General features: G+C 37.6%; 5 protein-coding genes and 1 pseudogene across 5 annotated transcripts; all 6 read left to right on the forward strand.

The window, feature by feature from the left end:
* Positions 1 to 2,280: 2,280 nt before the first annotated feature.
* LOC18011934 (putative F-box protein At5g62660) lies at positions 2,281 to 3,912 on the forward strand. The gene has a single exon (XM_006394301.2). The coding sequence runs from the start codon at positions 2,529 to 2,531 to the stop codon at positions 3,789 to 3,791; it is 1,263 nt and encodes a 420-aa protein (XP_006394363.2). The 5' UTR covers positions 2,281 to 2,528; the 3' UTR covers positions 3,792 to 3,912.
* A 466-nt stretch (positions 3,913 to 4,378) lies between these two features.
* LOC18011760 lies at positions 4,379 to 7,567 on the forward strand. The gene is made up of 9 exons (XM_006394302.2): positions 4,379 to 4,814; positions 5,010 to 5,104; positions 5,296 to 5,375; positions 5,466 to 5,507; positions 5,583 to 5,710; positions 5,937 to 6,117; positions 6,394 to 6,572; positions 6,820 to 7,035; positions 7,126 to 7,567. The coding sequence occupies exons 1-9, from the start codon at positions 4,450 to 4,452 to the stop codon at positions 7,448 to 7,450; spliced, it is 1,611 nt and encodes a 536-aa protein (XP_006394364.1). The 5' UTR covers positions 4,379 to 4,449; the 3' UTR covers positions 7,451 to 7,567.
* A 168-nt stretch (positions 7,568 to 7,735) lies between these two features.
* On the forward strand, positions 7,736 to 10,863 carry LOC18011761 (WW domain-binding protein 11). The gene is made up of 9 exons (XM_006394304.2): positions 7,736 to 8,000; positions 8,351 to 8,444; positions 8,695 to 8,780; positions 8,869 to 8,924; positions 9,034 to 9,100; positions 9,174 to 9,255; positions 9,369 to 9,760; positions 9,879 to 10,394; positions 10,493 to 10,863. The coding sequence occupies exons 1-9, from the start codon at positions 7,920 to 7,922 to the stop codon at positions 10,718 to 10,720; spliced, it is 1,602 nt and encodes a 533-aa protein (XP_006394366.1). The 5' UTR covers positions 7,736 to 7,919; the 3' UTR covers positions 10,721 to 10,863.
* A 6,400-nt stretch (positions 10,864 to 17,263) lies between these two features.
* Positions 17,264 to 18,091, forward strand: LOC112083365 (glutathione S-transferase T2-like). Its single transcript, XM_024151034.1, has one exon. It carries the CDS (start codon positions 17,264 to 17,266, stop codon positions 18,089 to 18,091), a length of 828 nt encoding a protein of 275 aa, XP_024006802.1.
* A 608-nt stretch (positions 18,092 to 18,699) lies between these two features.
* On the forward strand, positions 18,700 to 20,076 carry LOC112083366 (annotated as a pseudogene).
* Positions 20,077 to 20,697: 621 nt separating this feature from the next.
* Positions 20,698 to 23,637, forward strand: LOC18012002 (HIPL2 protein). The gene is made up of 7 exons (XM_006394305.2): positions 20,698 to 20,847; positions 20,954 to 21,114; positions 21,281 to 22,057; positions 22,170 to 22,383; positions 22,476 to 22,654; positions 22,745 to 22,983; positions 23,082 to 23,637. Exons 1-7 carry the CDS (start codon positions 20,742 to 20,744, stop codon positions 23,500 to 23,502), a joined length of 2,097 nt encoding a protein of 698 aa, XP_006394367.1. The 5' UTR covers positions 20,698 to 20,741; the 3' UTR covers positions 23,503 to 23,637.
* Positions 23,638 to 24,315: the final 678 nt, after the last annotated feature.

Below are 24,315 nucleotides of genomic sequence, written 5' to 3' on the forward strand. Positions count from 1 at the left end.
TATGTACTTCAAAAAAAAGAGTGTTATGCATACTTAGTTGTCTATTGTCTATTGATAGTGAATGCAATTTGTCATTTTTGTGTATAAAACTGGCTAAACTTAAATTTCTATCAGTAACTAGATTTCACTTGGATTTTTCTTTTAGAATAACTACTTAATGTAATTTTTATTATTTTTTGTCTTACAAAATTAAAAAGCCATCTTCTAGGCTCATAGCAAGACAGAGTGCAACCTAACAACCAGGTTATGGTTCTGCTATTTAAGCAACTTTGCCAAATTTTTCCACAACATCTATCTTTAAATTAAAATTTAATTTTAACTTGCGAAATCTGCTTTTAAAGACACTCGGAAATTAGAGTCTTAACCCATTATATGGTAAGCTAATCTATCTATTATACCTATTTTGCAGTGAATTATTTTTTTTGATTAACTTTTAAAGATATACAATTTTTAAAATATATATAAATTGATTATTATTTATATAATAATCAAGAAGAGGTCAAAAAAAATATAATAATCAAGAAGCTAAATATACTCTTGAATGGAAAAAATATTTTCCATCTTCTCTAAAATATTTTAAAAAGAGAGTCATATCGTTTCCTAATTCAATTATAGTTTGTATTTGTAATGAGATAATATGTAATAGACTATCAATTTAATGCTAACTTTAAAAATGACTCCTCAATTATATAAGCTAATTGCAAAATGGATTTGACATAATCGGTTAAGTGAGAACAAGCCTTTCTAGTTAGAATTCCTCGTATCACCACCATAATGCATATTATTGGGTAAAATAAAATTAAAAAAAAAATGAAAACATGTCGAATGATAGCATTTTTTCAATATAGTCGTCAAAATTGCGGTATCACTGAACATAAATCATGAATCTATAGAATTCTACAGTTGAAGAGCTTATATACATAGAATCACATAATTATTCAACCCACTACTATAGAATCTACTACAAAATTGTAGCACAAGTGATTTTTTCGGGAAAACGTACGTTGTTGACTAGTTTGTTATTTATATGGATGACTAAAAATTTGAACTAAATTTGAACAAAAAAATTTGTCTCTTAAATTTTGAAGTACATATCTTTTCAACCAAGACTTTTTTAAAAAATAGAGCTTCTGTCAATTTTTCCTATTCTTCTGGACAGTTGGAGGGGCAGAAGGGAAACAGAGAAGTGCTGGACGTGGGCAATTTGCAGAGGACGAAGAAGCACCTACCACAAAAAAGCAAATGAATCAACATCAAATTTATTATCAGTAAAGAGATACTATATTCATGCATAATCACATTGATAAAACACTGAACAAGAGTAATAAGAGAAAACACTAGAGCATACTTGGGAGAAGGATAGCAATCGAGGCAGGTAGAGATGAAGGCATTGGAGTGACATTATCTAAAGGAGAAGAGGAAAACTTGACAAGAGATCTATGAGAAATGTCGTTCCAATACTAACAACAGGGTTGATATAGTACACATTAACTTCTTGGTTACCAAATACTCTATTCTATTTTTTTAAATTTAAAAAATCATAACTTATCATCTCAATATTTGTTTCTAGAGAAATGAAGATTCAACCTAAAGAACAGAAAGTTTGATAAATAAACAAACCGAGAGAGAAAATAAAAAGCTAAATTGGAATACTACTAAGATCTTTTTAACAAAGTAATAATAATAGATTACTTATTTTATAATTAGTGACGATACATTTTATATCAACAAGTTGTTTAACCATATAACAAACCATATAACAAACTGATTATACTTGGATTTCTATTAGTATTAAATTCCACTTGGATTTTTTTATATAGTAACTTTTTAATGTAAACTTTGATTTTGTCTTAACAATAAAAGTCATCATCCGTGCTCACAGCAAGACTGAGCGCAACCGAACAACCAGGTTATGGATCTGCCGGATAAGCAACATCGCCGCCACATTATACCATTTTATTAACTTTTATTTATCAACATAATTTAGAAATACCAAATACATTGTATAGTAATTTTTCATTTTTTTTTATATAAAAAATGTAGTGTCAAGTGGATCAATGAAGATAGAGTAAAACTAACGTTGACGAAGGCCCAATTGCCCAAGGAGTTGTCATTCTGTTACAAGAAATACCATCAAATTATTTCCCTTGTTATGGATGCTCTGGTTTACTTCAACTAGCCGGTTTAACTATTCTTTCTGGTTTAATTATCTTCTCTTTATCGTGACTATATACTGTACAAGGCTTTAGCCACTTTCTGGAAAATCAATCAAACAGTACTTTTATCTTCTTCCTCTAAACTCTGTCACCATCGTTAATCAATCACCATCGAATCCTTGTTCTCCGAGGTGGTTCTTCTTCCCACCTTCTAGACTCCGATTCACCGTCTCAATATCATAGAGTAAAGAGGGAGGAGAACATCAAACCCTAGATCGTGAGCTTACCTCTGCTCGTCTTCCTCTGTTTTGTCTCTCTACTCAGGTCTGGAAAAAGAGCCCTTTTTCTGTCCTGATTGATTAAGGAGTAGCTATGGCTAACTATCTAGCTCTGATTTCTTCTCTTCAAAGGAATAAGAGAAGAGGAAAAGTCGGAAGAAAAAGACGAAGAGTAGACGTTTTGGTAGTGCCGGAGGAGATTCCTTTGGAACTCCAGATCGAGATCATGGCTCGATTGCCTGCTAAATCGCTTATGAGGTTCAAGTGCCTCTCAAAGCTGTGGTCTTGTCTGATCCGTTCCGGATTTTTCAGCAATCTTTATCTTACTGTCACATCCCGACCGCGACAACCTCGTATATACACGAGTTTGGTATACACGAGTTCTGCGGACCACGCCGAGTGTGATTCAATGGAGGAGGTCTGCCACAACCCCGGAAAGTCTGCACTGCTATCATTATCGTCATCATCGTCTAGTAATAGTGCTGAGTCTTTAAACACAGATTTGACCATGGAAGAGTTGGGAGGACACAACATGTTGGTTCTTCGCGGCTTGATTTTATACATTGTTTGTAGAAAGGCGTTTATCTATAATCCGGCCACCAGACAAAGCGTAACCTTACCGGCCATCAAATCCAACATCTTTGCTCAAGAAGATTATTGGAATACTGTCGACTACTTTCTTGGACATGATCCTGTTCTTGATCAATACAAAGTTGTCTGCAATGTTGTGAGATGGTCGGAAAGTTTAGAGAGTTTAACCTCGGAGCATTGGGTCTTCGTTCTGGAGGCCGGAGGTTCCTGGAAAAAAATTGAGTTTGATCAACCTAACCTTCCTACAAGACCAGGACTGTGCATCAATGGAGTTATATATTATATAGCTCTCAATCGTGTGTATCGCGATATCGTTATCAGTTTTGACGTGAGGTCTGAAGAGTTCAATATGATCCAAGCACCTCTTGTGGGAGAGTCTATGGGGTTTATAGAGTATGGTGGAAAGCCAACAATTTTTGGCTATACACATCTAAAAAATGGTATGGTGGACTTATGGGTCCTGGAAGATGGCGGAAAATGGTCCAAGAAGTCTCTGGTTTTGCAGGCTTCTCAGTTGCAGTTAGTCAATGCAGGCATCATCGATCTGGACCATTTGGTCGTGCAATGTACAAGTCAAAACGGCGAGATTATCTTGGCACCGAGACCGATGCCTTCCTCTTGTTACGTTCTCTATTATGATCCGCAAAAGAATGATCTGCGAAAGGTTAATGTCAGTGGAATATGGGATTTCGACGGGGTTGGTATGGTGTACATTTATTTCAGGCATATGGATAAGAGTGAAAGCATCGTTCACTTGGAAACTTGAATGCCCATTACTTCTTCTTGTTGTTTTGTTTTCATAATCTAATTGTTTTTTGCCTTTAATTTATACATACAATGGAACTATTTAATTTGTAATTTTTAAATTTTACTTATATGTGTTGCAAACGAACAATCATGTTACTTATATGATGCATTTCTTGTTGGCTTTGTTCTTCATGCGTTCACTTTCCCTACTAGCATGAGGAAACAACCGATGGTTACTGACAAAATATTCATATGATATGTTTAAATGTAGACTAACAAGTGTTCATCTCAACTTTTTAGTCTTGATTTAATCGTGAACAGCTAAAAAAAATGCAAATCTTTTTAATCACTAGATATTATTGATCAAGCACAAAGATATGCAGGTAAACAAAAACAATCCGTGTTACTTAAGGTTTTATTCAGAGCACAAAAAAACGGCTGAATTAGCACACCTAAGTTTACATACAGCACAGTAAAATTTATTTAGCATCCATGAGTTGATTCGAGGTAGAAATTGGCTGTTTTCTGCTGTTATATAAATTAGTTGTTATCTATTGAGTAATTTGCAATTTCTCATTACAAACGGATTTAATTTATTTTTTTCACTTAATTACAAAAGTCATCTTCTTCTGCGTTCTACGCACAGCAAGACAGAGAGGCGGCCGAACAACCAGAAAATGGATTTGCCGGATAAGCAACATCGCCGCCACATCGCCACCGAGTTTCTCCACAGCGCCGCCACCTCCATCTCTTCCATCATTCCTCTCTTCCCTCCCAAAGCGACGCCGTCTCGTGTCTGCCTCCCACTTAGATTCTCGGTATCCGACGATGTCTTCCCGTTCGATTCGACGGTCAGGAACGCATCATCCGCCTCCACGTCCTCTTCCAGCCTTAATTCAACGGTTAGGATATCATCTCTCAGCTCCGATGGGAAACGCGGTGGACCCGCTTTCGTCGGTCAGGTCTTCAGTATGTGTGACCTTACTGGCACTGGTCTCATGGCGGTTTCTACACACTTCGATATTCCTTTCATCTCCAAGAGGTTTTTTACTCTTATTGCCTTCACTCGAATCTCATTTTCGACTAAGGATTCTCCAGGATGTTTTAGGCATAAACGTCTTGTGGAACTAATCTGTAGAGATATACATGTGTATACCTTTTGTGCCTTTCATCATTTGATTTTCTCTGTTTTCAGTTTCTTTTTTCCCATCATGTTTGTTTCTCTGCTGATACACAGGACACCTGAGTGGCTAAAGAAAATGTTTTCAAGTATCACTAAGAGCGAGAGGAATGGCCCCGTGTTCCGTTTTTTCATGGACCTAGGTGATGCAGGTGCAATGACACTTCTCTTTGTAAGCTTTTTTTTAGCAATTCCTCAAAATCTAGATGCGTACTTGCTCGTATCTTCTTTAAGAGCTCTTGGTTTTGGAATTCCTTGTATCTAGATTCTTAAGCTTTCCTGCATGCTTGACCAATGTTTTTCCGGTTTGGATTTTCCTCTGACGTGATGTGTGTTTTCTCAGTTTCATATGTTAAAAAACTAAATATTCCAAGCGGAGTGGTTGGAGCTTGTCGACTTGATTTGGCATATGAGCATTTCAAGGTAGGCCTCGAATGGCACTAGTATGTTGTTTCTGATATCTTACATCTGAATGTAGGAGATACTGAATTTATTTTGCTTAATTTTCCTCAGGAGAAGCCTCACTTATTTCAGTTTGTTCCAAATGAGAGACAGGTAAGAGATACGTCAACGTGACTTGCATTTCCTTGTTCCCTTGTATTCTTAGCTGAAATGATTTATGATTCTCAGGTGAAGGCCGCCAACAAACTTCTCAAGTCAATGCCACCAAATGGGAAAAAACAAAAGGTGGAGGGTGTTCCTGTTTTCGGTGCTCAAAACTTGGACATCGCTGTAGCAACTGCCGATGGGATTAAGTGGTGAGCTTTACTGATGAAAAAACAACGTGAATTTGCTTAAAAGTGTTAACGTATTTAGCTTCTTTCGTCTCTGTGAAGTCAGTTTCCCTCAAATTCAGAGTGCTTGGCTATCCAATTTTCTTGCAGACTTAGCTGCTATATAATATGACACTTGTACAATTTTTTTGCACTGGGTACGAAATCCCTGGATTTGTTTTTAGTATCTAAAATTATCTACCTTTACCAGGTATACCCCATATTTCTTTGATAAAGCTGTACTAGATAACATTCTTGAAGAGTCAGTGGATCAGCATTTCCATACTTTAATCCAAACCCGGCACGTGCAACGACGAAGAGATGTTGTTGATGATAGCTTAACTTCTGAGGTCATGGAAGAGATGGGAGACAGCATGCTAGAGCCACCAGAGGTATATATATTGATTACTTTTATGAGAAAAGTAAAGTTGTCAATGGCCATATCATTCTCATAATCAGCAGCAAGAGTTACCTGGGATAAAAAAATTAAGTTGCTTTTCTTATAAGAATTTCCCATGTAGAGATAACGAATTTTAACTATGGTAGCTCATCATTTATAGCAGGCAAAAATATTGATATTGACTATTTGTTGGGTTGTGTCTCTGGGGTTGGTTTTGGAATATCTAAAATTTATGGTTTTTGATTGTCTTGTGTTAATCACACTGCAGGTTCAAGAGGCCATGGAAGAGATTGGCACTTCCGGAATTCCTCTGAGTGTTGTGGCAAAGGCTGCAGAGATTCAGCTCCTATATGCCGTAGACAGAGTACTTTTAGGTAGTAGATGGTTTCGAAAAGCCACAGGCATCCAGCCAAAGTTACCATATCTGGTCGATTCTTTTGAAAGAAGGTATTCGTCTGTTGTCTTTCTCTTCTTCCTTAATTCGTACAAATTCTTCAAAGCTAGGTTTTGTATATACTTACTTCAAATTCGTTGAATGAAAGCGTTTGTAAGTCAGTCTCCCAAGAGCGTTATATTTAGATTTAAGTTTTCCTTTTGCTATGAACCGTTGCAAATCTAATTGATGTGGTGCACATAGACCAACACTAAAACATTTTCACTCATGTTACTTTTTTCTTTCTCTGGTTTCTCGTAGGAGTGCATTTTCCATCCAAAGAGCGTCAGGGTCAACAAGTAGATGTATTGGTGATTCAGCAGAAGCAGATACTTCTGCATCACTGCGTAGAGTAGAAGACGATAGTCCAAGCGAGGACGAAAAAAGACAGCAAAATCTCTGGTTTCCTTTTGGAGATTGGCTTAATCACTCTGGATCGAGAAAAGAACACGCTCAAAAGGTTACATCAGATCAAAGGTACCCATTCAGTCTCAAACATTTGAAAACAAAATGCTGTAAAGTATATAAGAATAATGGTTTAAAACACACAAATTTTCGGGTTTTCAGGGAAATGGAATGTAGAGAGAGAGAAATGCAGCAGAGTCCTTTCTTACCAAAGATAACAATGGTAGGGATTTCAACAGGAGAGGCTGCACAGATGAGTAAGGCTAATCTCAAGAAAACAATGGAAGATTTAACAGAAGGCTTGGAGCAGTCTGATGAAGGGAGTAGTGAGCATGGTTCGAAGCGTTATGACCCTCTAAAGATGGAAGAGAGAGATCCTCTGTTTGTTGCAAACGTTGGAGATTACTATTCTGGTTTGGCTAAAGCAGGTTCTGCTCGTTGGTCACGTCGAGGTGGTGACAGTAACGAAACACATCCTAGGTCGTAGCCTGCTTTGTGTGAATTGCTCAAGCCTAGGTGTTATATTTTCTTGTAATGCTTCTTCTAGGGACTTGTATTCACAGATTAGATATGTATTTTTAATTACACTTTGTTTCTTCATTAATCTCAGAATTATTGAGAATAGGCCCTTTTACGAAAATAAATAGTCCACTAATGGCCCGTTTTCATAACTACTAACTCACTTAGGCCCAAGAAAATCCAGGCTGAGTAAAAAAAGACGAAGATGAAGGACCAGTCTCTTAAATGTTTTTTTGATTTGTTTTTGCTGATATTTCGAGCCTCGTAGATAGATAGATCGAGAGTCGAGGAAGAGGAGGAGAGAAAATCTAATTTCTGGGAAGAAAATTCGTACTTCTTTTCGATTGAAATATTAAACCTCAACAAAAATCTTGGTTTATTCACGTACAATTGTGAGCAAATCCTCCTAAATCGGTGAGAGCTTGGGAAGCGGAAATATGAAGACGACGAAAGGAGGGAAAGTGATGAACCCTACTGATGCTTACCGCAAGCAGATCCGCAAGAGGGAAATTAAACGTGTAAGTCATCGATTAAATATCGAATTGGGATCATTGTTCTTGTCGCTGTATGAGTTTAGTTAGATTCAGGTTACAATTGGTCTGTTTGATTTTCGATTGGATTCATATATTCCTTTATCCTAAACTAAACTCTTTTTTTTTGTTGTTGGTGAAGTTCCTTTAGAGAAATTAATATGAGAATTTGATTCGCATGCTCAGAATCGTTAAGTGGGGGTCAATAGCTTTGTAGGAACTTAGAAAGCCAAGAGATTTTGTACCATATTGTTCAAGAGTTGTCTCATTGTCTCAGCAAATACTATTATTTGTGTGCTGTATACTTAACCTTTACCTTAATTTTGGTACTTTAACAGAACAAGAAAGAGAGACAGAAGGTAAGAGAGGTTGGAATTTTGAAGAAGGATCCTGAGCAAATCAAGGAACAGATCAGGAAACTCGACATGTCAAGTAAGTCATGCTCTACTTCTCGTAAGATCTCAGAGCTTATGCTTTGTGGTAAATGTTGAGGGTCTTAAATCTTAATCAACCCAAATACAGCTTATTCCTTCTATCTGATTTCTCTTTAACCGTTTTGTAGTTAATTTTTGGCTTACAATTTTTTTCCTGTATCTCTAAACCCCCAACGAATTTATATAATTGTTCAATAGGTTAATCTTCATGCAAACTAATACATAGGTGATAATTTGTTTCGGTGTAGAGGCTGAAGGTGCATTGGACAAAGCAAGAAAACATAAAAAGAGACAGCTTGAAGATACTCTAAAAATGGTGGTCAAGAAGAGAAAGGTAGTTCTCTGGTAGAGTTAGGTTTTACTCCTCAGCCCAACAGTACCCCCAGCTAATGATTTGACATCTCGTCTTTTTTTTTTCACAGGAATATGAGGAGAAAAAGAAGGAGCAAGGAGAGGCCACAACCTCTGTTATGTTCAGGTGAATAATTGTTCTATTCCTTTACTTTATTATCTTTCTCATTAAGCTTTGATTGTTAAGATGTCATTAGCTTTCTACTATATGTAACATGTTCTTCTCTTCTATGCAGTCATCTACCACCTCAACGAAGAACAACCATTGAAGAGGATGAAAGATCGAAGGACTTAAGACCAGAGGTACTTAGTTTGTCTTCTTTCTAGTCCCTGCTTGATTTCGAAACTTTTCTTACTTTTCTGCATGTCATGACAGGACTCTGTTTATTATCACCCTACTTTGAACCCGACTGGTGCACCACCCCCCGGAAAGCCACCAATGTATAATTCATCTATAGGTACCTCTCTTTTCTTAATGCTGCTTCATACAAATCGAAACTGTCCGTATTCTTACTTCCTTTTTTATATAGAAAAAAAAATCTTAATTAGGATTTTTGTAAACGTTCTACAGGACCTAGAACCTCCGCAGATGGTGCTTCATCTAGCGGTGCTACATTGTCTTCTAATATCGAGTCAGAAGATTCCGTCTTAGTTGCTCCTCCTCCACCTCCTCCACCTCCTCCACTTCCTCATCTTCCGGATGGAAATACTACATTATCTGCTTCTTTGCCCCTTCCGCCTCCACCTCCTTTGCCGCCAACTACAGGACTTAATTTGCCCCATCCACAATTTCCACCACCGCCTCCGGGACCCCCTCCAAAAGAGCATGATCTGGTTCGTCCTCCTCTTCCTCCACCTCCTCCACTTCCTCAGTCTTCCCAACCGCCTCCTCCGGGTCTAAGTGGTAGTGAAGGCGATGGTAGATTCCCTGAACTATCAAATCAAACTTTCGACGAGCACAAGGTAATAACCTCATTCTGTTATTAATAGCTGTCTGAAATTGGTCCAATTGACATGATTTCGTCTGCCAAATGGAGAAAGATTGAAACTTGATTACATTTTTCTCATCTCCGTTGTGCAGAACACTAATATAACTTCCATCCTTCCGCCTCCACCACCTGGCCTTCCCTCAAACCCTCCAAGCAACGAATCTGAGGGTGGTCCATCAGAATCTAACAGCAGTGGTTTTCAAAACGCTAACCTCTCTAAGATGGTTGCACCACCACCACCTTTACATCAGCAACATCAATCAACATTTGCAGGAGCGTCGGCTTCATTGACTAATTTTCAACCTGATGTTCTTCTGCGTCCAGGAATGTTGCATTTTCCACCTCCACCACCTCCACTCGATATGCATCCTCCTCTTCCTGGAATGGTGGGCGGTCATCTAATCCCGAGGCCACCGTATGGCCCACCACCTGGACCACCACCTATGATGAGGCCGCCGCTTCCACCGGGACCACCGCCGTCTAGTTTTCACGACGGTCAAGCAATGATCAGACCATATGTGCCAAACAAACCATCTTATGTAAAATCCGCTGCTCCTACCGTTGTCAGGAGACCTCTCGCTCAACACACACCTGAGCTTACATCCATGGTGAGTTAAGACATAATTTCACTACAGTTTTTTTGTATATCTCATGTATATTTCAGTGCACCGAGTCAAATGGTTTATTTGATGTTATTGATGTGCAGGTCCCTGCCTCGGTTCGAGTCAGGAGGGAATCAGCAGCAGTAAGCAAACCGAAACCAAAGACTGCGGTAGCCACGAGCTTGAGTTTTACACCTAGAGCTATGGCTTCTGCTGCACCGGTGAAGGTAGAGTCAGCCAAGACATCTGCAGCTTCAAAGCCACAGAGCATTGACGATTCTTACACAGCTTTCTTAGAGGACATGAAAGCTCTTGGAGCACTTGATGGTTAGGCTTTGGGACTTGTGGCTTTGAAAAACAAAGTGATTTTTTGTTTGTTTTGTGTTGTCGTAAAGATTGTTCTTTGAACATACACGCTGACAGTTTTTTCTGAATTACCGATTCTTGAAAAAGGGAAATCAGTTTATCTTTTTGAGTTTCTACTTTCTAGCAACATATTTGAAAACATGAGCCAATTTAGAATTGCTAGAGCATTAAATATTAACGAGATCAACAGAACATGTGGTTTACATTCTTACCAATAAATTGGGTAAGAAAAAAGGTCAATAATTGGTTTAAAAATTCCCTTCTCTTGATTGTGATGTGCTTGAATCGATTTCTTGTTATTTTGTCATTTATAGTATACCTACTTCTTTCCACTGCGGAAAAAATATCCTTTGGTATAGATGGAAACTGTTATCCAAAGAACTGATGTATGTGCAAACATTTTTATCAGATCATAGATAAAATATCCATGAAAATATTATTAATGAAAAATCTCCATCCCGGTTAAACTCATAACCCGTATTGCAAACCATGTACGGATGTCTAACCAGGATGGTCTCATGATGATGTAGATATTTTTAGGTCAACAAAGACTTCAGATAGGAGACAAAAAATTGGAAGTGGGTAATACGGGAAATGGTCCAGTTCGTGCGTTCATTAAAGCAATTTGTGTTCTTTAGTCAAAAAGTAAAAAGCAAAATCTTATCTACGTTCGATAGTGATACATATAAATAGTGTGTGAATATAACCGTAAAAATTCTCAACACCTAACACCACAAAAACAGAGCTTGTGCGCTTTTCATTTTGCACTTATTTTCTTATTCATACATCTATGCATTGAGAACGCATTACACTATACTAATATAATATATTACTTTTTGGCCGCCGAACGAAAGGAATTACTATGTGCAAATCCTCATGGAAGCAAGCAACTATCCATTTCTAATAAATCAAGTGGTGACGCATATTTTCTCAACAAACTAACAAATGAATTTTGAAAACCGTGCAAGTGTTTATACAGAGTCAAACCCCTAAAGAAAAAATACTATACAAAATACAAACAATATCTTGTTATTAATGTACAGTTATTCCATCACCTTCACGGACAAAACATATACGTTTCGTATCATTTTGTCATGGATAATGAGTGCTTTCTAGTCCGGTAATTATTATCAGTTTTGATTGAGAGAAATGGAAGATTTTCATTACATAGATTAAGATTCACATGACATTACAGTGAAGCTTACTGATTAGCTATTTTCAAGAGGTCAAAAAGCCAAGTAGAACTATTTTACCTTCTAGAATGCATCCATCATAGACGAATTAAAATATATATAGACGAACTATATACTATGAGTCTATGACAATTGATAAGATGTAGACTATTTCAAAAGTCAAATGGGTTCATTAATGGAAAAAAGTCCATGGCGTTGAATAAACTAAATTGTCGTAAAGTTAGTAAGAAATATGAAATGCAATGTACGTGAAAACATCGAGAAGAAAATCCATCGCGCCATTAATTTTCATTTTCTTTGCTCGAGGCCAATTTTATTTTACCCCCCAACTAGATCTTTGACATGGCTTCAGGCTTCTAGCTAATTTGAATTAATCCCATCATTTTCTATGTATCAAATTCTTACGTAAAAAAAGAAAAAAATTGTTTAAACTATATTGTCTTTAAAATAATTATTTAAAATCCATTGACAAATCAAGAATCCCACCATGAATGTTTTTTTTTAAACGAGTTTTGGGTTTTTCCACTGTTATTGTAATAATTTTTAGCCATAGCCACCCGCTAATACTTTTAAATGGCAAAAAAACTCAAATATCTGTAGGTTTCGAGAGAATAACTACACAAAAATATTTTTTTTTTGGCCATCTTTTTTCAGTTGGAAATATAGGCTCGTATTCGTACGAAAAAACTAGAACGCCATCAATAAAATAAGAGAAAACGTGGAAGAGTGAAATTTTCTGACTCGCAAATATGAATGAAGATTACGCTTTACCTTTATCAAAAAAAAATTTAGGCGACTTTTCAAAGTCAGAATCCTTTTAAAAAATTCGTTTCCGTAGTGAAGATTTTTTGCGTCTCATTTTTTTTGTTCGAGACACAATAATTTTTTACCTTTTGTTTTTAGCCTATAATTATTAGGCCATAACTAGTTATAACTAGTTTAAGAGAGAAAAACACTGGTTAGACCTGCGAATTATAATTAAAAGTTTTTGGACCACGATTCAATCTGCTCCGACATGGCCCGCTTTGATATGTCGAGTTATAGCTTTATATTTGGCTCTAAGTTTCTTTTTGTCGTTATTTGGCTCTAAGTTAACGATGGATTCTTTAATATAATAGTCGTATAGTGGGTTGTCCTTTTTTTTTGAATGGCATAGTGGGTTGTTCAAATTATTCGGTAGTCTTTAATATGTGATCATCTCAGTTTTAAAAAGTGTTTAGTAGGTTTGCATGTATTTTTGTATATGACTAATTGATAGGAGTTATGTTTCTTATCAATTACTAACTAATAAGAGTTTATACTTCATTTTTTTAGTTTTTGATCGTGGCTCGTGAGTTAGAGTTTTTGTCTGTCACGAATGGGAGCTTACGCACTTGTTCTACTAGACTACTAATTCTACTTGGGTCGAGAAAATTCGTTCTGATGGTTGTGTTTTTTTAAAAAATTAGACGGTGATCACTATCTTGTTTTTCTTTTCTTTTGGTAAAATAACTATCTTGATTTTTGAATAGTGGGCAATAATTGATTAGCGTTTAGTCGACTACTATTATTTTGCTAACAGTGTATCAGTGGACGTACGTGTTGGGACTAAAATTGTAACATCCCTATCCCAGGTTCCTAAGAGAGCGGGGAACCGGATATGTTAGATCGGTCATTGAACCGCGTTTGATAGGATGTCCGATTTGGTGAACACACAGAATCGCCAGGAAAACGTCCAGGTAACAATCAACAACACAGACTTAAACTGATCTCTCTACTAAACCTGAAAAACAAGGAGAGAGGAGGGGTGAGTAATTGAGATTACTCAGTGAGGATGGGCCTTAAGAAGGCCCACAACATCATCGAACTAGCATAAATTGGTTTTAAGAGATCTAATCCTAAAGCAAGCCCAAGCAACACATATATATATATATATATATATTTACTTATATATAAACACTTCGTTCCTAACAATCAATCACACAGCAATCAAGGGTAACCCTACAAGCAACTACACAAGCAGCGAGTCCCTGGACTTGGCAGTTACGGTGGGCTGCCACATGGGCCCCCATGCCTCACCCGGAAAGACAACCAGAATAATCCCATCCAATGGCTGGCCTATTACCATACCCATTAGTCAGGTTCACTCTGCCAGTCACACAGACTGATCCCAACAATCACCAAGACAGGCTATGAGCTAACGGTCACTCAGACGGCTGCTCAAAGCGGTCACCCAGAAATCTGTACCCAGCGGTCCCTTTGGACGGCTCAATAAATAGTGGATCGCTAATCCACTCCAGCGATGGCTCTAGCCGTGCCTCACACGACAGCGATAGCCAACAAACAACACTGACTCCCGCCTCCGGGAGCCAGGGGCCCTATCAGAGATCTATATGCACAATCATCCATTTCAAAGAATCATCCATTTCTTAAAGGTCCTTCCATTATTAAGATGCACTTTCGGTGATACCAATTGTAACAAAAAGGAACAATAATCAGGTTAACATCACACAATCAATATTTTAAAGTCCAATAAGTTTAGATCCAAGTTCAGGTTAATTATCTCATTCCACCAGCAACCAGCAATCATCAACAAACATGCAACATAGATCCAGGTCCTAAACAATTCTAACAGCCCTAACAAGCAGATCTAAGCCTGATCTAAGAAAATGTCACTTAAAAGACAACCATGCATATGTAAGAGAGGATGAAGCCACAGAGCCCTCACCTTGGCTTAGAAGGTTGAGAGACTGGAGGAGGAGGCAAAGGAGAAGGAGATCTAAGAGGAGATCCATCAGAATCAGATCCCATCTCACCCAAAGGAGAAGGAGGCGGCGCAGACATCACGGCTGGGCAAGGAAGCTTCGGCGGCGAGAGAGGCTTGGAGGATGGCGGCGGCCGCGGCAAGGAGAGAGAGACACAGCCAAGAGAGAGAGACACAGCCAAGAGAGAGAGAAAGAAGGAGAAGAAAATTCAGAGAGAGAGGAAGAGAGCAGCTCGGCGCAGGGAGGAGAGAAAGAGAGAGGAAAAAGGTGGCTAGGGTTGATTATTTTAGGATTTAATTAGGTATTTATATGGAGGTTAAATAGATGGGCCAGGCTTAATGGGCTCTTAGAAAGAAATTAGAAAAAACCCAAATAAAAAAGAAATAAAAAGAAAAAGAAATAGAGATGATTTAATTAAATAAAACCGGAATTAGGAACTGGTAACCGATATTTGGTTAACCAAAAGCCGGAATGTTACAAAAATCGTATATACATCACATGCCAATTTTGGAAGACAGAAAACTATGACATAAAGATTTTATTAAATAAACTTTGTAAAGCGGGTGAGAAAAGGGAAATGCAGAGCAAGATTAAAAAAATAAAAAGATAATGATTGAAGCCTGAAAAAAATGTTCACATGGACGACTAAATTGACCTACTGTTCATGTTGGGTAATTTCATATTCTGCTACACTATTAGCATGGTTTGTATTCTCTTTACAATAATTAACCCAAAAGAAATAGATAACAGAATAATATACATAAATACGAATATACAATATATGTAGCTGTTAATATATTTTGTTACTGAAGCAAGATCATCTTATTTTCTGACTTACAAAAACTAATGATTTCAAGAGATGACTAAAATTTTCGAAAAAATACAATCTAAATATACAAAAACCAATGCAAACCCGTTAATTTAATGAGTTATCCATCTAGTTTTGAAAAACTATTGTTTAAATTCATCATCATAAATGAGTTAGAAAAATAGAAGTTGATGTGACATATCTTTATCTTAGGGCATGTCTAATGGAGGTCTATGGCCCGGATCCATTGGTAAAATATGATCCAAAAATAAAAAAGAATTGGGCTTTGGATATGGGACATCCCTTGTATAAGTGTTTTAAGGGGTGACCCTTATGCGACGTGGCAAGTGAAGATTGGCCCATTTTTTTAACATTCTCTCTCTTTGGGGAAAAAAATTCCCGAGACTTCCCATTTTGTTTTGTTCTTGTTTTTATCAGCCAATTTTTTTTTCCCACCAGCGATCAATTTCTGTGAGTTCGAAGACGATTTCATTGTTTTTGTTGAAGGCTTTCATCATCTCGAAGTCTCGGTAAGGTATGTTGTGTTAATTTTTCGATTTTGTGTGAGATTTTTGGTGTTTGGCGTTCGAAATTAGGGATTAGGGTTTGTAAAAAATTTAGGCGTTTTCGTTTTAATCGATATTATGATGATTGTTTTGACTAACAATCTACTGTATTAGATGTTTAGACATGATTGAAGTCGAAATTGTTATAGATTGCATGAATTTTTTTCTTGAATCGGTTTTGCAAAGTTCATCAATTTTTTATGAAATGATGAGTGATGAATGATTTCATCAATGAATGATCGGCTTTCAAAGTTTGAAATGAAATGTTATAAATTCAAAGTTTGAAATGAATGGTCGACATTCTTTCAAAGTTCATCAATTTTTTTTTGAAATGATGAATGATCGGTTTTGCGAAGTTCTTTGAGTTTAGGATGACATCGCAAGTTTTGTGTGTTTCTTTGATCCTTTTTCTTTCATTAATGTTTTCTTCTTTGTGTGTTTTCTCTAATAAATTTTTCTTTGATGTGTTATGTGAGGTAAACCGTTGGAAAAAGAGAGAAGCCAGCTTGTCAAGCATCGATGCAGTGTCACCGAACCCAGGTACATCTTTAGAACTTGTTAGCTGTATAGTTAGGTTGATGGCCGTATAGTTAGCTTTATAGTTAGGTTGATGGTTGTTTGTGTTAAATGCTTGATTAAATGGTGGTTGATGTGTTTGGTTAGGTGTCCAATCTTGGTTATCAATGCTTTGCTTGGTAGGTGTTTAGGTTTGTGGTAATAATAACTACCGATAAATGCTTATCAGTGATGACTAAAATAAAAGACTTCCGATTTAAAAGACTTGAAGATGAGAATGACAAACTTTTAAAAGACTTCAATATTATAAACTGTCAAGATTAAAAGACAACAAAATTAAAAGACTTTAACCTAACAAACCGATAATAAAAGTATCCAAAACACTCTTAATAAAACTTCAATCTAACTCTTGCTTCTTTCTCTCATAACTCTTGCTTTTTCTCTTCACTCTTGCTTTTTTCTCATAACTCTTTCTTCTTTCTCTTAACTCTTGCTTTTTTCTCATAACTCTTTCTTATTTCTCATACCTTTTGCTTCGCACATCTTCTATCAAAACTCAACGACCATAAAAAGCTTCTTTCCTTATCTGAAACCCTTCAAACACTCCTTATTTCCTACTCCTTTAAATCGCATTAACTGTAAAACTCTTTCTATGGATTCTACAAACCCAAACCCTTCAAACATGCCAAGCTTTGTCAATCTCCTAACTAGTCAACTAAACCCACATACCATTGAGCTTGGATCATCAGAACTACCTCGGTTTAGTAGCCAGTGTTCTGATGATCCAGGTCCACCAACTGAAGACCGCAAAGAAAGGAGGAAGTGGAGTCCTAAGGAGGACCTAGTGCTGATCAGTGCTTGGCTCAACACAAGCAAAGATGCAGTCATCGGAAACGAGCAGAAGGGTGGAGCATTTTGGAAAAGAATCCAGACGTATTATAACAACAGTCACCAGCTGCTTGGTGAGAAACCGAGAGAGTGGAAACCTCTCAAACAACGGTGGAGCAGGATTAATGAGCTTGTTTGCAAGTTTGTTGGTTGTTTTGAGGCTGCGAAGAAGGAGCAAAGAAGCGGTCAAAATGAGAATGATCTCATGAAGGCAGCTCATGTGATATTCTATAATGACCATCAGATCAAGTTTACTCTTGAACATGCTTGGCGAGAGCTTCGCCATGACCAAAAGTGGTGCTCAACACCAGCTGTGATGGATCTTGGAAGTGCTAAAAGGAGAAAGGTGGACGAGGGTTTAGCTCAGCCACAAGATGCTTCAACGGTTAGACCACCGGGTGTGAAGGCTTCTAAATCTGCTAAGGCTGCACCGCAGACAAGCGGTAAGGAGGCAGAACAGGCATATGCAAACTTCTCGGGAGCCTGGGAAATGAAGAGGAAGGACATGGAGATGAAGGCTTATGTTTCAAGACACAAAATGCTAGAGAATCTGCTAGCAAAAACTGAACTTTCAGAAACGGAAGTGGCTTTTAGGGATAAGTTAATTAGAGAAATGATGTAATAAGTATAATGTTTAGGGTTAAACATTTTGTATGATCATGTTAAGTGATCTTTATTTTCTAGTTGCTTGTATGCTTTAAAGCTTTCCTCGGTTTGAATGTATGAACTTGCGGTTTGAAAATATATGGGCCGATGTTTGTTTTGCTCGATGGTTTCTTAGCCGATGTTTGTTTTGGCCCATCTCTTTTTCTGTTTTGGACGACATAATTTAATGAGTTGGCTTTTAATGATTTGCAGGAAGCAATTATTTGGAGAATCGAAGACATGGTGTACGCATAATTGAAGGTGACAGAGTTCACGGGATTCACTTTACGTTTGGGTCCCAATTTTCATTTGTCCTTTTATAATGTAGACCACAATATGTTGTAAAAAAATAGCACCATATATTGAATGGAATGTGTACAATTGTAAACCACAAAACAGCATTTGGTTTATGTATCACGGGATTCAATTATTTACTTCTATATATTTGTTCATAAAACGTTGCATCTCATTTATTCAAGATACAAGTCCTCTGAAATATTTTCTATCAAACACCGCTTCTCTTTCTCTAATCTTTTCTAGCAAACACCGATTCTAAAATTTCATCTCTCCTATTTAAACAAAAAAATGGCATCATCATCATCAAACAACAATGACTTTGAAGACTTTGAAGGAGCACATGATGACAACAATGACTTTGAAGACTTTGAAGGAGCACTTGATGAGGCTGTTGATGAGGCTTTTGATCAACAATTCGATAATATGTTCAACCACTTTCTTGCTCTTCACTCAACTAGTCAAGCAACAGCAAGGACATAGGCAAAGAAGAAACGAGCATACATTGAAAGAGAACGTGAACAAGGCCACATCCGATTGTGGAATGACTATTTCAGTCATGATGCGATTTACCCGGAACATCTTTTTCGACGGCGATTTAGAATGAACAGACCATTGTTCATGCGTATTGTTGATCGCCTCTCCACAGAAGTTCCTTTCTTTCAGCAAAGAAGAAATGCTGCCGGGAGGTTTGGTCTATCTGGACTACAAAAGTGTACGACCGCAATTCGTATGATGGCTTATGGTTGTGCGGCTGACGCGGTTGATGAATACCTCCGGCTTGGTGCGAGTACTGCGATTTCATGCCTGGAAAATTTTACAACAGCAATAATAGATTTGTTCGGAGATGAGTACTTAAGAAGACCAACAGCAGACGATCTTCAACGACTACTCGATAATGGCGAGTCGCGCGGGTTTCCCGGGATGATAGGAAGCATCGATTGTATGCATTGGGAGTGGAAGAATTGTCCTACTGCTTGGAAAGGACAATATACTCGTGGTTCAGGAAAACCAACAATTGTCTTAGAAGCTGTCGCATCACAGGATCTTTGGATATGGCATGCGTTTTTTGGACCTCCAGGTACATTAAACGATATCAATGTTCTAGATCGTTCACCTGTCTTTGATGATATTTTGCAAGGACGAGCTCCAAAAGTTAACTACTTCGTCAACGGACACGAGTATCATCTGGCGTACTACCTTACAGACGGCATTTATCCGAAATGGGCTACTTTTGTCAAATCTATTCCACTCCCTCAAGATCCAAAAGCATCAAAATTTGCTACATGTCAAGAATCTGCCAGAAAAGATGTTGAGCGTGCGTTTGGAGTTTTGCAAGCTCGATTTGCAATTGTCAAAAACCCAGCTCTTATTTAGGATAAAGCAAAAATTGGAAGGATTATGAAATCATGTATCATCCTACACAATATGATAGTAGAAGACGAACGAAATGGATACACTCTAGCTGATGTTTCACAATTTGAACAAGGAGAAGGAAGCAGAACTTCACATGTAGATTCGTCATACTCTACAGAAAGGGCCACAAATATCGGAAATTTGATCGGCAGAAGAACTCGACTTCATGACCGAGAAACAAATGACCAATTACAAAAAAATTTAATTGAGCATATCTGGCATAAATTTGGTAATTCTCACGGTTATAACTAAACGTTTTATGATTTCAAAATCTATATTTCATATGTTTGTTATTTTATGTAATGCAATTTGTCTTTTGATTTAATAAAATATGATGTTTTATTTTAGTTATTAATAAAATTATTTATGTTAAAAAGAAGTAATTCATAAATAAAAATTAAAAAAAAAAACTTAAGGACTCCTAAAAGAAGCTCACCATTGGTGATTGGAGAACCAAATCCAAAAAGAATCCTTAACTTTAATTAAATTTTAAATTTATATAAAAATAATTTTAAGAGATTCTTAAGGAGTCCCTCCATTGGACATGGTCTTAGAAGTTAAAAGAAGTTCGATAATTTTTCTTAAGAAAAAAAAAAGCAGTTCGATAATTTTGCAAAAATCAAACTTCGAGAGTAGGCTTGACAAATTTTGAATATCCAGTCATATTTTATACTTGAGATAGACAAATTAGCGTAACCGTTTCACCCTATCCAAGAAATTTATTCATTTCTCTCTAAATATTTCTTTATTTTATTTTTGACAAAAAAATTCAACGTGTATTTCGTATTTAGACACCACTATGTTCCTATCTCCTACCAAATATATATACACACATATATATATATATATATATATATATATATATATAGCTTTGAGTCTCGAAAGAGAAAGAGAGAGTTGTATCGCTGCATAGCTCAATGATGGCAAGGACGAATCAAGCCATCACTATCTTCCTTCATGTCTGCTTCTTTCTTCTGCTTCTACTCTCTGCAACAACTTCTCATCCTCTTTGCTCAGATTCAAGTAAGTCCCTTTTTCTTAAGCTAAGTAGTGTTCTGTTTTCATGTCGTTTTGAGTTCAAGTGTTCATGTCGTTTTGTGTTTTGGTCTTTTTCTTTTTTTTTTGTCAGAGACTCAAGTCATCACCAACCAGACGCTTCAGTTCTGCGATTCCTACTCAGGACGAACTTGCTGCAATTCCAAAGATGATACTGAATTGCAGAATCGCTTCAACTCCATGAACGTCTCTGACTCAACTTGTTCTTCCCTTCTCAAATCCATTCTCTGTGCTGTAAGTCCCAACCAATTTCCTTCATTTCCCCTTAATAAATCAACAAAATCGAGATACCCATTATAAAAAGGATCGATCTTTCACTTCACTTACCCATTCACTTGAATTAAAGATTTTGTTTTGAAGCTACTGATTCTGAATCTCTGAGTTCCCTTATTTCACACAGAGATGTGACCAGTTCTCTGGACAATTGCTTGGTGATGAGACTTCTCCAATTCCAATTCTCTGCAACTCAACTTCTAAAGATTTATGCTCAAAGCTATGGGAATCATGTCACAACATCTCCATTGTCTCTTCTCCCTTTAGTCCAACTCTACTAGGAGGTGCAGCTTCGCCTTCAACCTCCTCAAATTCATCGACATTAACCGATCTCTGGAAATCCCAAACCGAATTCTGTACCGCCTTTGGTGGACCATCTAAAACCAGCAACAACATAACCAAATGCTTTAATGGTAAACCGGTTAACCAAGACACTGGTACTGCGGATGATGTAAAGCCACCTGAAGGGATTTGTCTTGAGAAGATAGGAACCGGGTCTTACCTCAACATGGTAGCTCATCCTGATGGCTCGAACCGGGCTTTCTTCTCTAACCAACCGGGTAAGATCTGGTTAGGAACAATACCGGATCAAGACTCAGGTGTACCGATGGAAATCGACGAATCAACTCCTTTTGTTGACATAACCGATCAAGTCAGTTTCGATACACAGTTTGGTATGATGGGAATGGCATTTCATCCTAAATTCGCAGAGAACGGAAGGTTTTTCGCGTCTTTCAACTGCGATAAAGTCAAGTCTCCTGGATGCTCTGGTCGTTGTGCTTGCAACTCTGATGTGAATTGTGATCCTTCTAAGCTTCCTAAAGACGATGGTGCGCAGCCTTGTCGTTATCAGACCGTCGTGGCTGAATATACCGCGAATGGTACTTCTTCGAGCCCTTCAACGGTAAGTTTCAAACAAAAAAAAAGATATATTCAAGCCCTGTTTTCATTAGTATCCGAGTTTCTTGGAGGTCAAGATTCTCTAGCAAAGATTGTTGCATTTCTTGTGTGTGTAGGCAAAGACTGGCAAGGCATCTGAAGTGAGGAGGATTTTCACAATGGGACTTCCTTATTCGTCATCTCACGGTGGTCAGATTCTCTTTGGGCCTGACGGGTATTTGTATCTCATGACTGGTGACGGAGGAGGAGTTTCTGATACTCACAACTTTGCACAGAACAAGAAGTCTTTGCTTGGCAAAATCTTGAGGCTTGATGTCGATGTTATGCCAAGTTAAGTGACGAGACCAATTGTATCGTAAAGTCTTGATTCGGTATGTTTTTTTTATTATTCTTATTTTGTTTTATGTGGTTAAACTCTGCAGGTGTATCTGAAATCTCTAAGCTTGGTTTATGGGGAAACTACTCCATCCCAAAGAGCAATCCTTTTCAAGGCAATGAAGATCAACAGCCTGAGATTTGGGCTTTAGGGCTTCGAAATCCATGGCGTTGCAGCTTCGATTCCGAGAGGCCAGATTACTTCTTGTGCGCAGATATTGGAAAGGTTTGGTTTTTTTCTTCTTCTTACGGTTTAAGAATCAAACTCTGTGATGATGCAGAGTTTCATAAGAAAAGATTTTTAAAAATGTAACAGGATACATATGAAGAAGTTGATATCATAACAATGGGTGGAAACTATGGCTGGAGAATCTACGAAGGACCTTATGTTTTCTCTCCTTTATCTCCTTTTGGAGAGAATGTTTCTGCGGTTTCAAACCTGACTTTCCCCATTCTCGGCTACAACCACTCTGAAGTTAACAAACATGAAGGATCTGCTTCCATCATTGGAGGTTACTTCTATCGATCCCAAACTGATCCTTGCTCTTATGGCACGTAAGATCAAACACTAAGCCCTACACTCTAATGTACATTAATTGTAGTAATCCTAAACCTTAAAGATTCCTAAATTCTCAAAACCATTTTGTTTTCAGGTATTTGTATGCAGATCTTTATGCAAACGCAATGTGGGCAGCTATAGAATCACCAGAAGATAGCGGAAACTTCACGGACTCTCAAATACCGTTTAAATGCAGCGAAGGTTCGCCGATGAAGTGCACGGCTGCTCCGGGAGGAGCTGGCTCAGGACCTGCACTTGGTTACATCTACTCTCTCGGACAAGACAATAACAAAGACGTACATTTGCTCACGAGCTCTGGTGTGTACCGAATTGTTCGTCCTAGTCGCTGTAACTTTGCTTGCTCCAAGGAAAACACCACTGCGTCTACCGGAAAACAGAGCCCTCCTGGTGCTGCTGCTCCTCCTCCTCAGCCTTTACCTTCTTCTGCAAGAGAGCTCTGTTTCTCTGTCTTTATTTCATTGTTGTTGTTGTTGTTGTTGTCGTCGATGTTTTAACGGTCTTAGAATGCTGATTTGTTATTGCTTCAAACTCTGTTTTGTAACAGTTCTTTTGGATGTTTTTCAAAAACTATTTCATGTTGCTTATACTAGAAGGAAGAAAGCACATAATTAGATGTTGCTGATTTGTTATTGCTTCAAGGGTCTACGTTTTCAACATGTCATTCAAATGGTGAGGCAAATGACTTGAGTGACTTGTTGAAAACGTAGACCCTTGGCCTGTTGTGAACGTTCGGATTCTGCATGTTGTTAAGCACAAGGTTCCTGGAAGCTTCAAACTTCAACTCTGCAACTCTGAGAGCGTCTAGGAGAGTCCATGTCCCAGCGATCTCAGACGATGTATAACCCTGATCGCCCCATGGAAGCAACGAAACCGCCATTTTTGTTTCTTGTAAGGTTTTTTGGTGTAAAGAGATGATGTTCCTCTCATCATTTATGGACCAGTAGAGAATCTAATTGATTGGATAACACCAAAATGTGTACGAAAATAGAGGAATCTTTGTTCTGAGCTCAGATGAAAAACAGAGACTCCTCTCATCCACTTCAAGCTTTCATGGCTCAAGGATCGAGGGTTTTCGCAATGGAAATTGCGTGACTGAGAAGAAGTTGACGATGACTGGTAATTTACTATTTTCCCCCTTATGATGAATTAATGTGTGTCGCGATTTAACTGTTTAAATTTCTTATATACAGTTGTCAGTTAGACGCATCACTTTTATATAATAAGATCTCAAAATATATGTTTTTATTTTTAATAATGAATTGTCAAACGTTCATTTAAAAAAGACAATTCTAACATTGCCAAAAGTT

Source organism: Eutrema salsugineum, unplaced genomic scaffold (genome assembly GCF_000478725.1).
Source record: "Eutrema salsugineum unplaced genomic scaffold, Eutsalg1_0 scaffold_6, whole genome shotgun sequence".
Classification (NCBI taxonomy): domain Eukaryota; kingdom Viridiplantae; phylum Streptophyta; class Magnoliopsida; order Brassicales; family Brassicaceae; genus Eutrema; species Eutrema salsugineum.

Excerpts from the sequence above, each read along its gene's own strand:
- LOC18011934 (XM_006394301.2), top strand. The coding sequence starts at position 2,529 with ATGGCTAACTATCTAGCTCTGATTTCTTCTCTTCAAAGGAATAAGAGA.
- LOC18011760 (XM_006394302.2), top strand. The coding sequence starts at position 4,450 with ATGGATTTGCCGGATAAGCAACATCGCCGCCACATCGCCACCGAGTTT. Across the intron at positions 5,508-5,582 it reads TTGTTCCAAATGAGAGACAG|GTGAAGGCCGCCAACAAACT; the intron begins GTAAGAGATACG and ends TATGATTCTCAG. Across the intron at positions 7,036-7,125 it reads AAGGTTACATCAGATCAAAG|GGAAATGGAATGTAGAGAGA; the intron begins GTACCCATTCAG and ends TCGGGTTTTCAG.
- LOC18011761 (XM_006394304.2), top strand. The coding sequence starts at position 7,920 with ATGAAGACGACGAAAGGAGGGAAAGTGATGAACCCTACTGATGCTTAC. Across the intron at positions 8,445-8,694 it reads CAGGAAACTCGACATGTCAA|AGGCTGAAGGTGCATTGGAC; the intron begins GTAAGTCATGCT and ends GTTTCGGTGTAG. Across the intron at positions 8,925-9,033 it reads ACAACCTCTGTTATGTTCAG|TCATCTACCACCTCAACGAA; the intron begins GTGAATAATTGT and ends TCTTCTATGCAG.
- LOC112083365 (XM_024151034.1), top strand. The coding sequence starts at position 17,264 with ATGCCAAGCTTTGTCAATCTCCTAACTAGTCAACTAAACCCACATACC.
- LOC18012002 (XM_006394305.2), top strand. The coding sequence starts at position 20,742 with ATGATGGCAAGGACGAATCAAGCCATCACTATCTTCCTTCATGTCTGC. Across the intron at positions 22,384-22,475 it reads TGATGTCGATGTTATGCCAA|GTGTATCTGAAATCTCTAAG; the intron begins GTTAAGTGACGA and ends TAAACTCTGCAG. Across the intron at positions 22,655-22,744 it reads TGTGCGCAGATATTGGAAAG|GATACATATGAAGAAGTTGA; the intron begins GTTTGGTTTTTT and ends AAAATGTAACAG.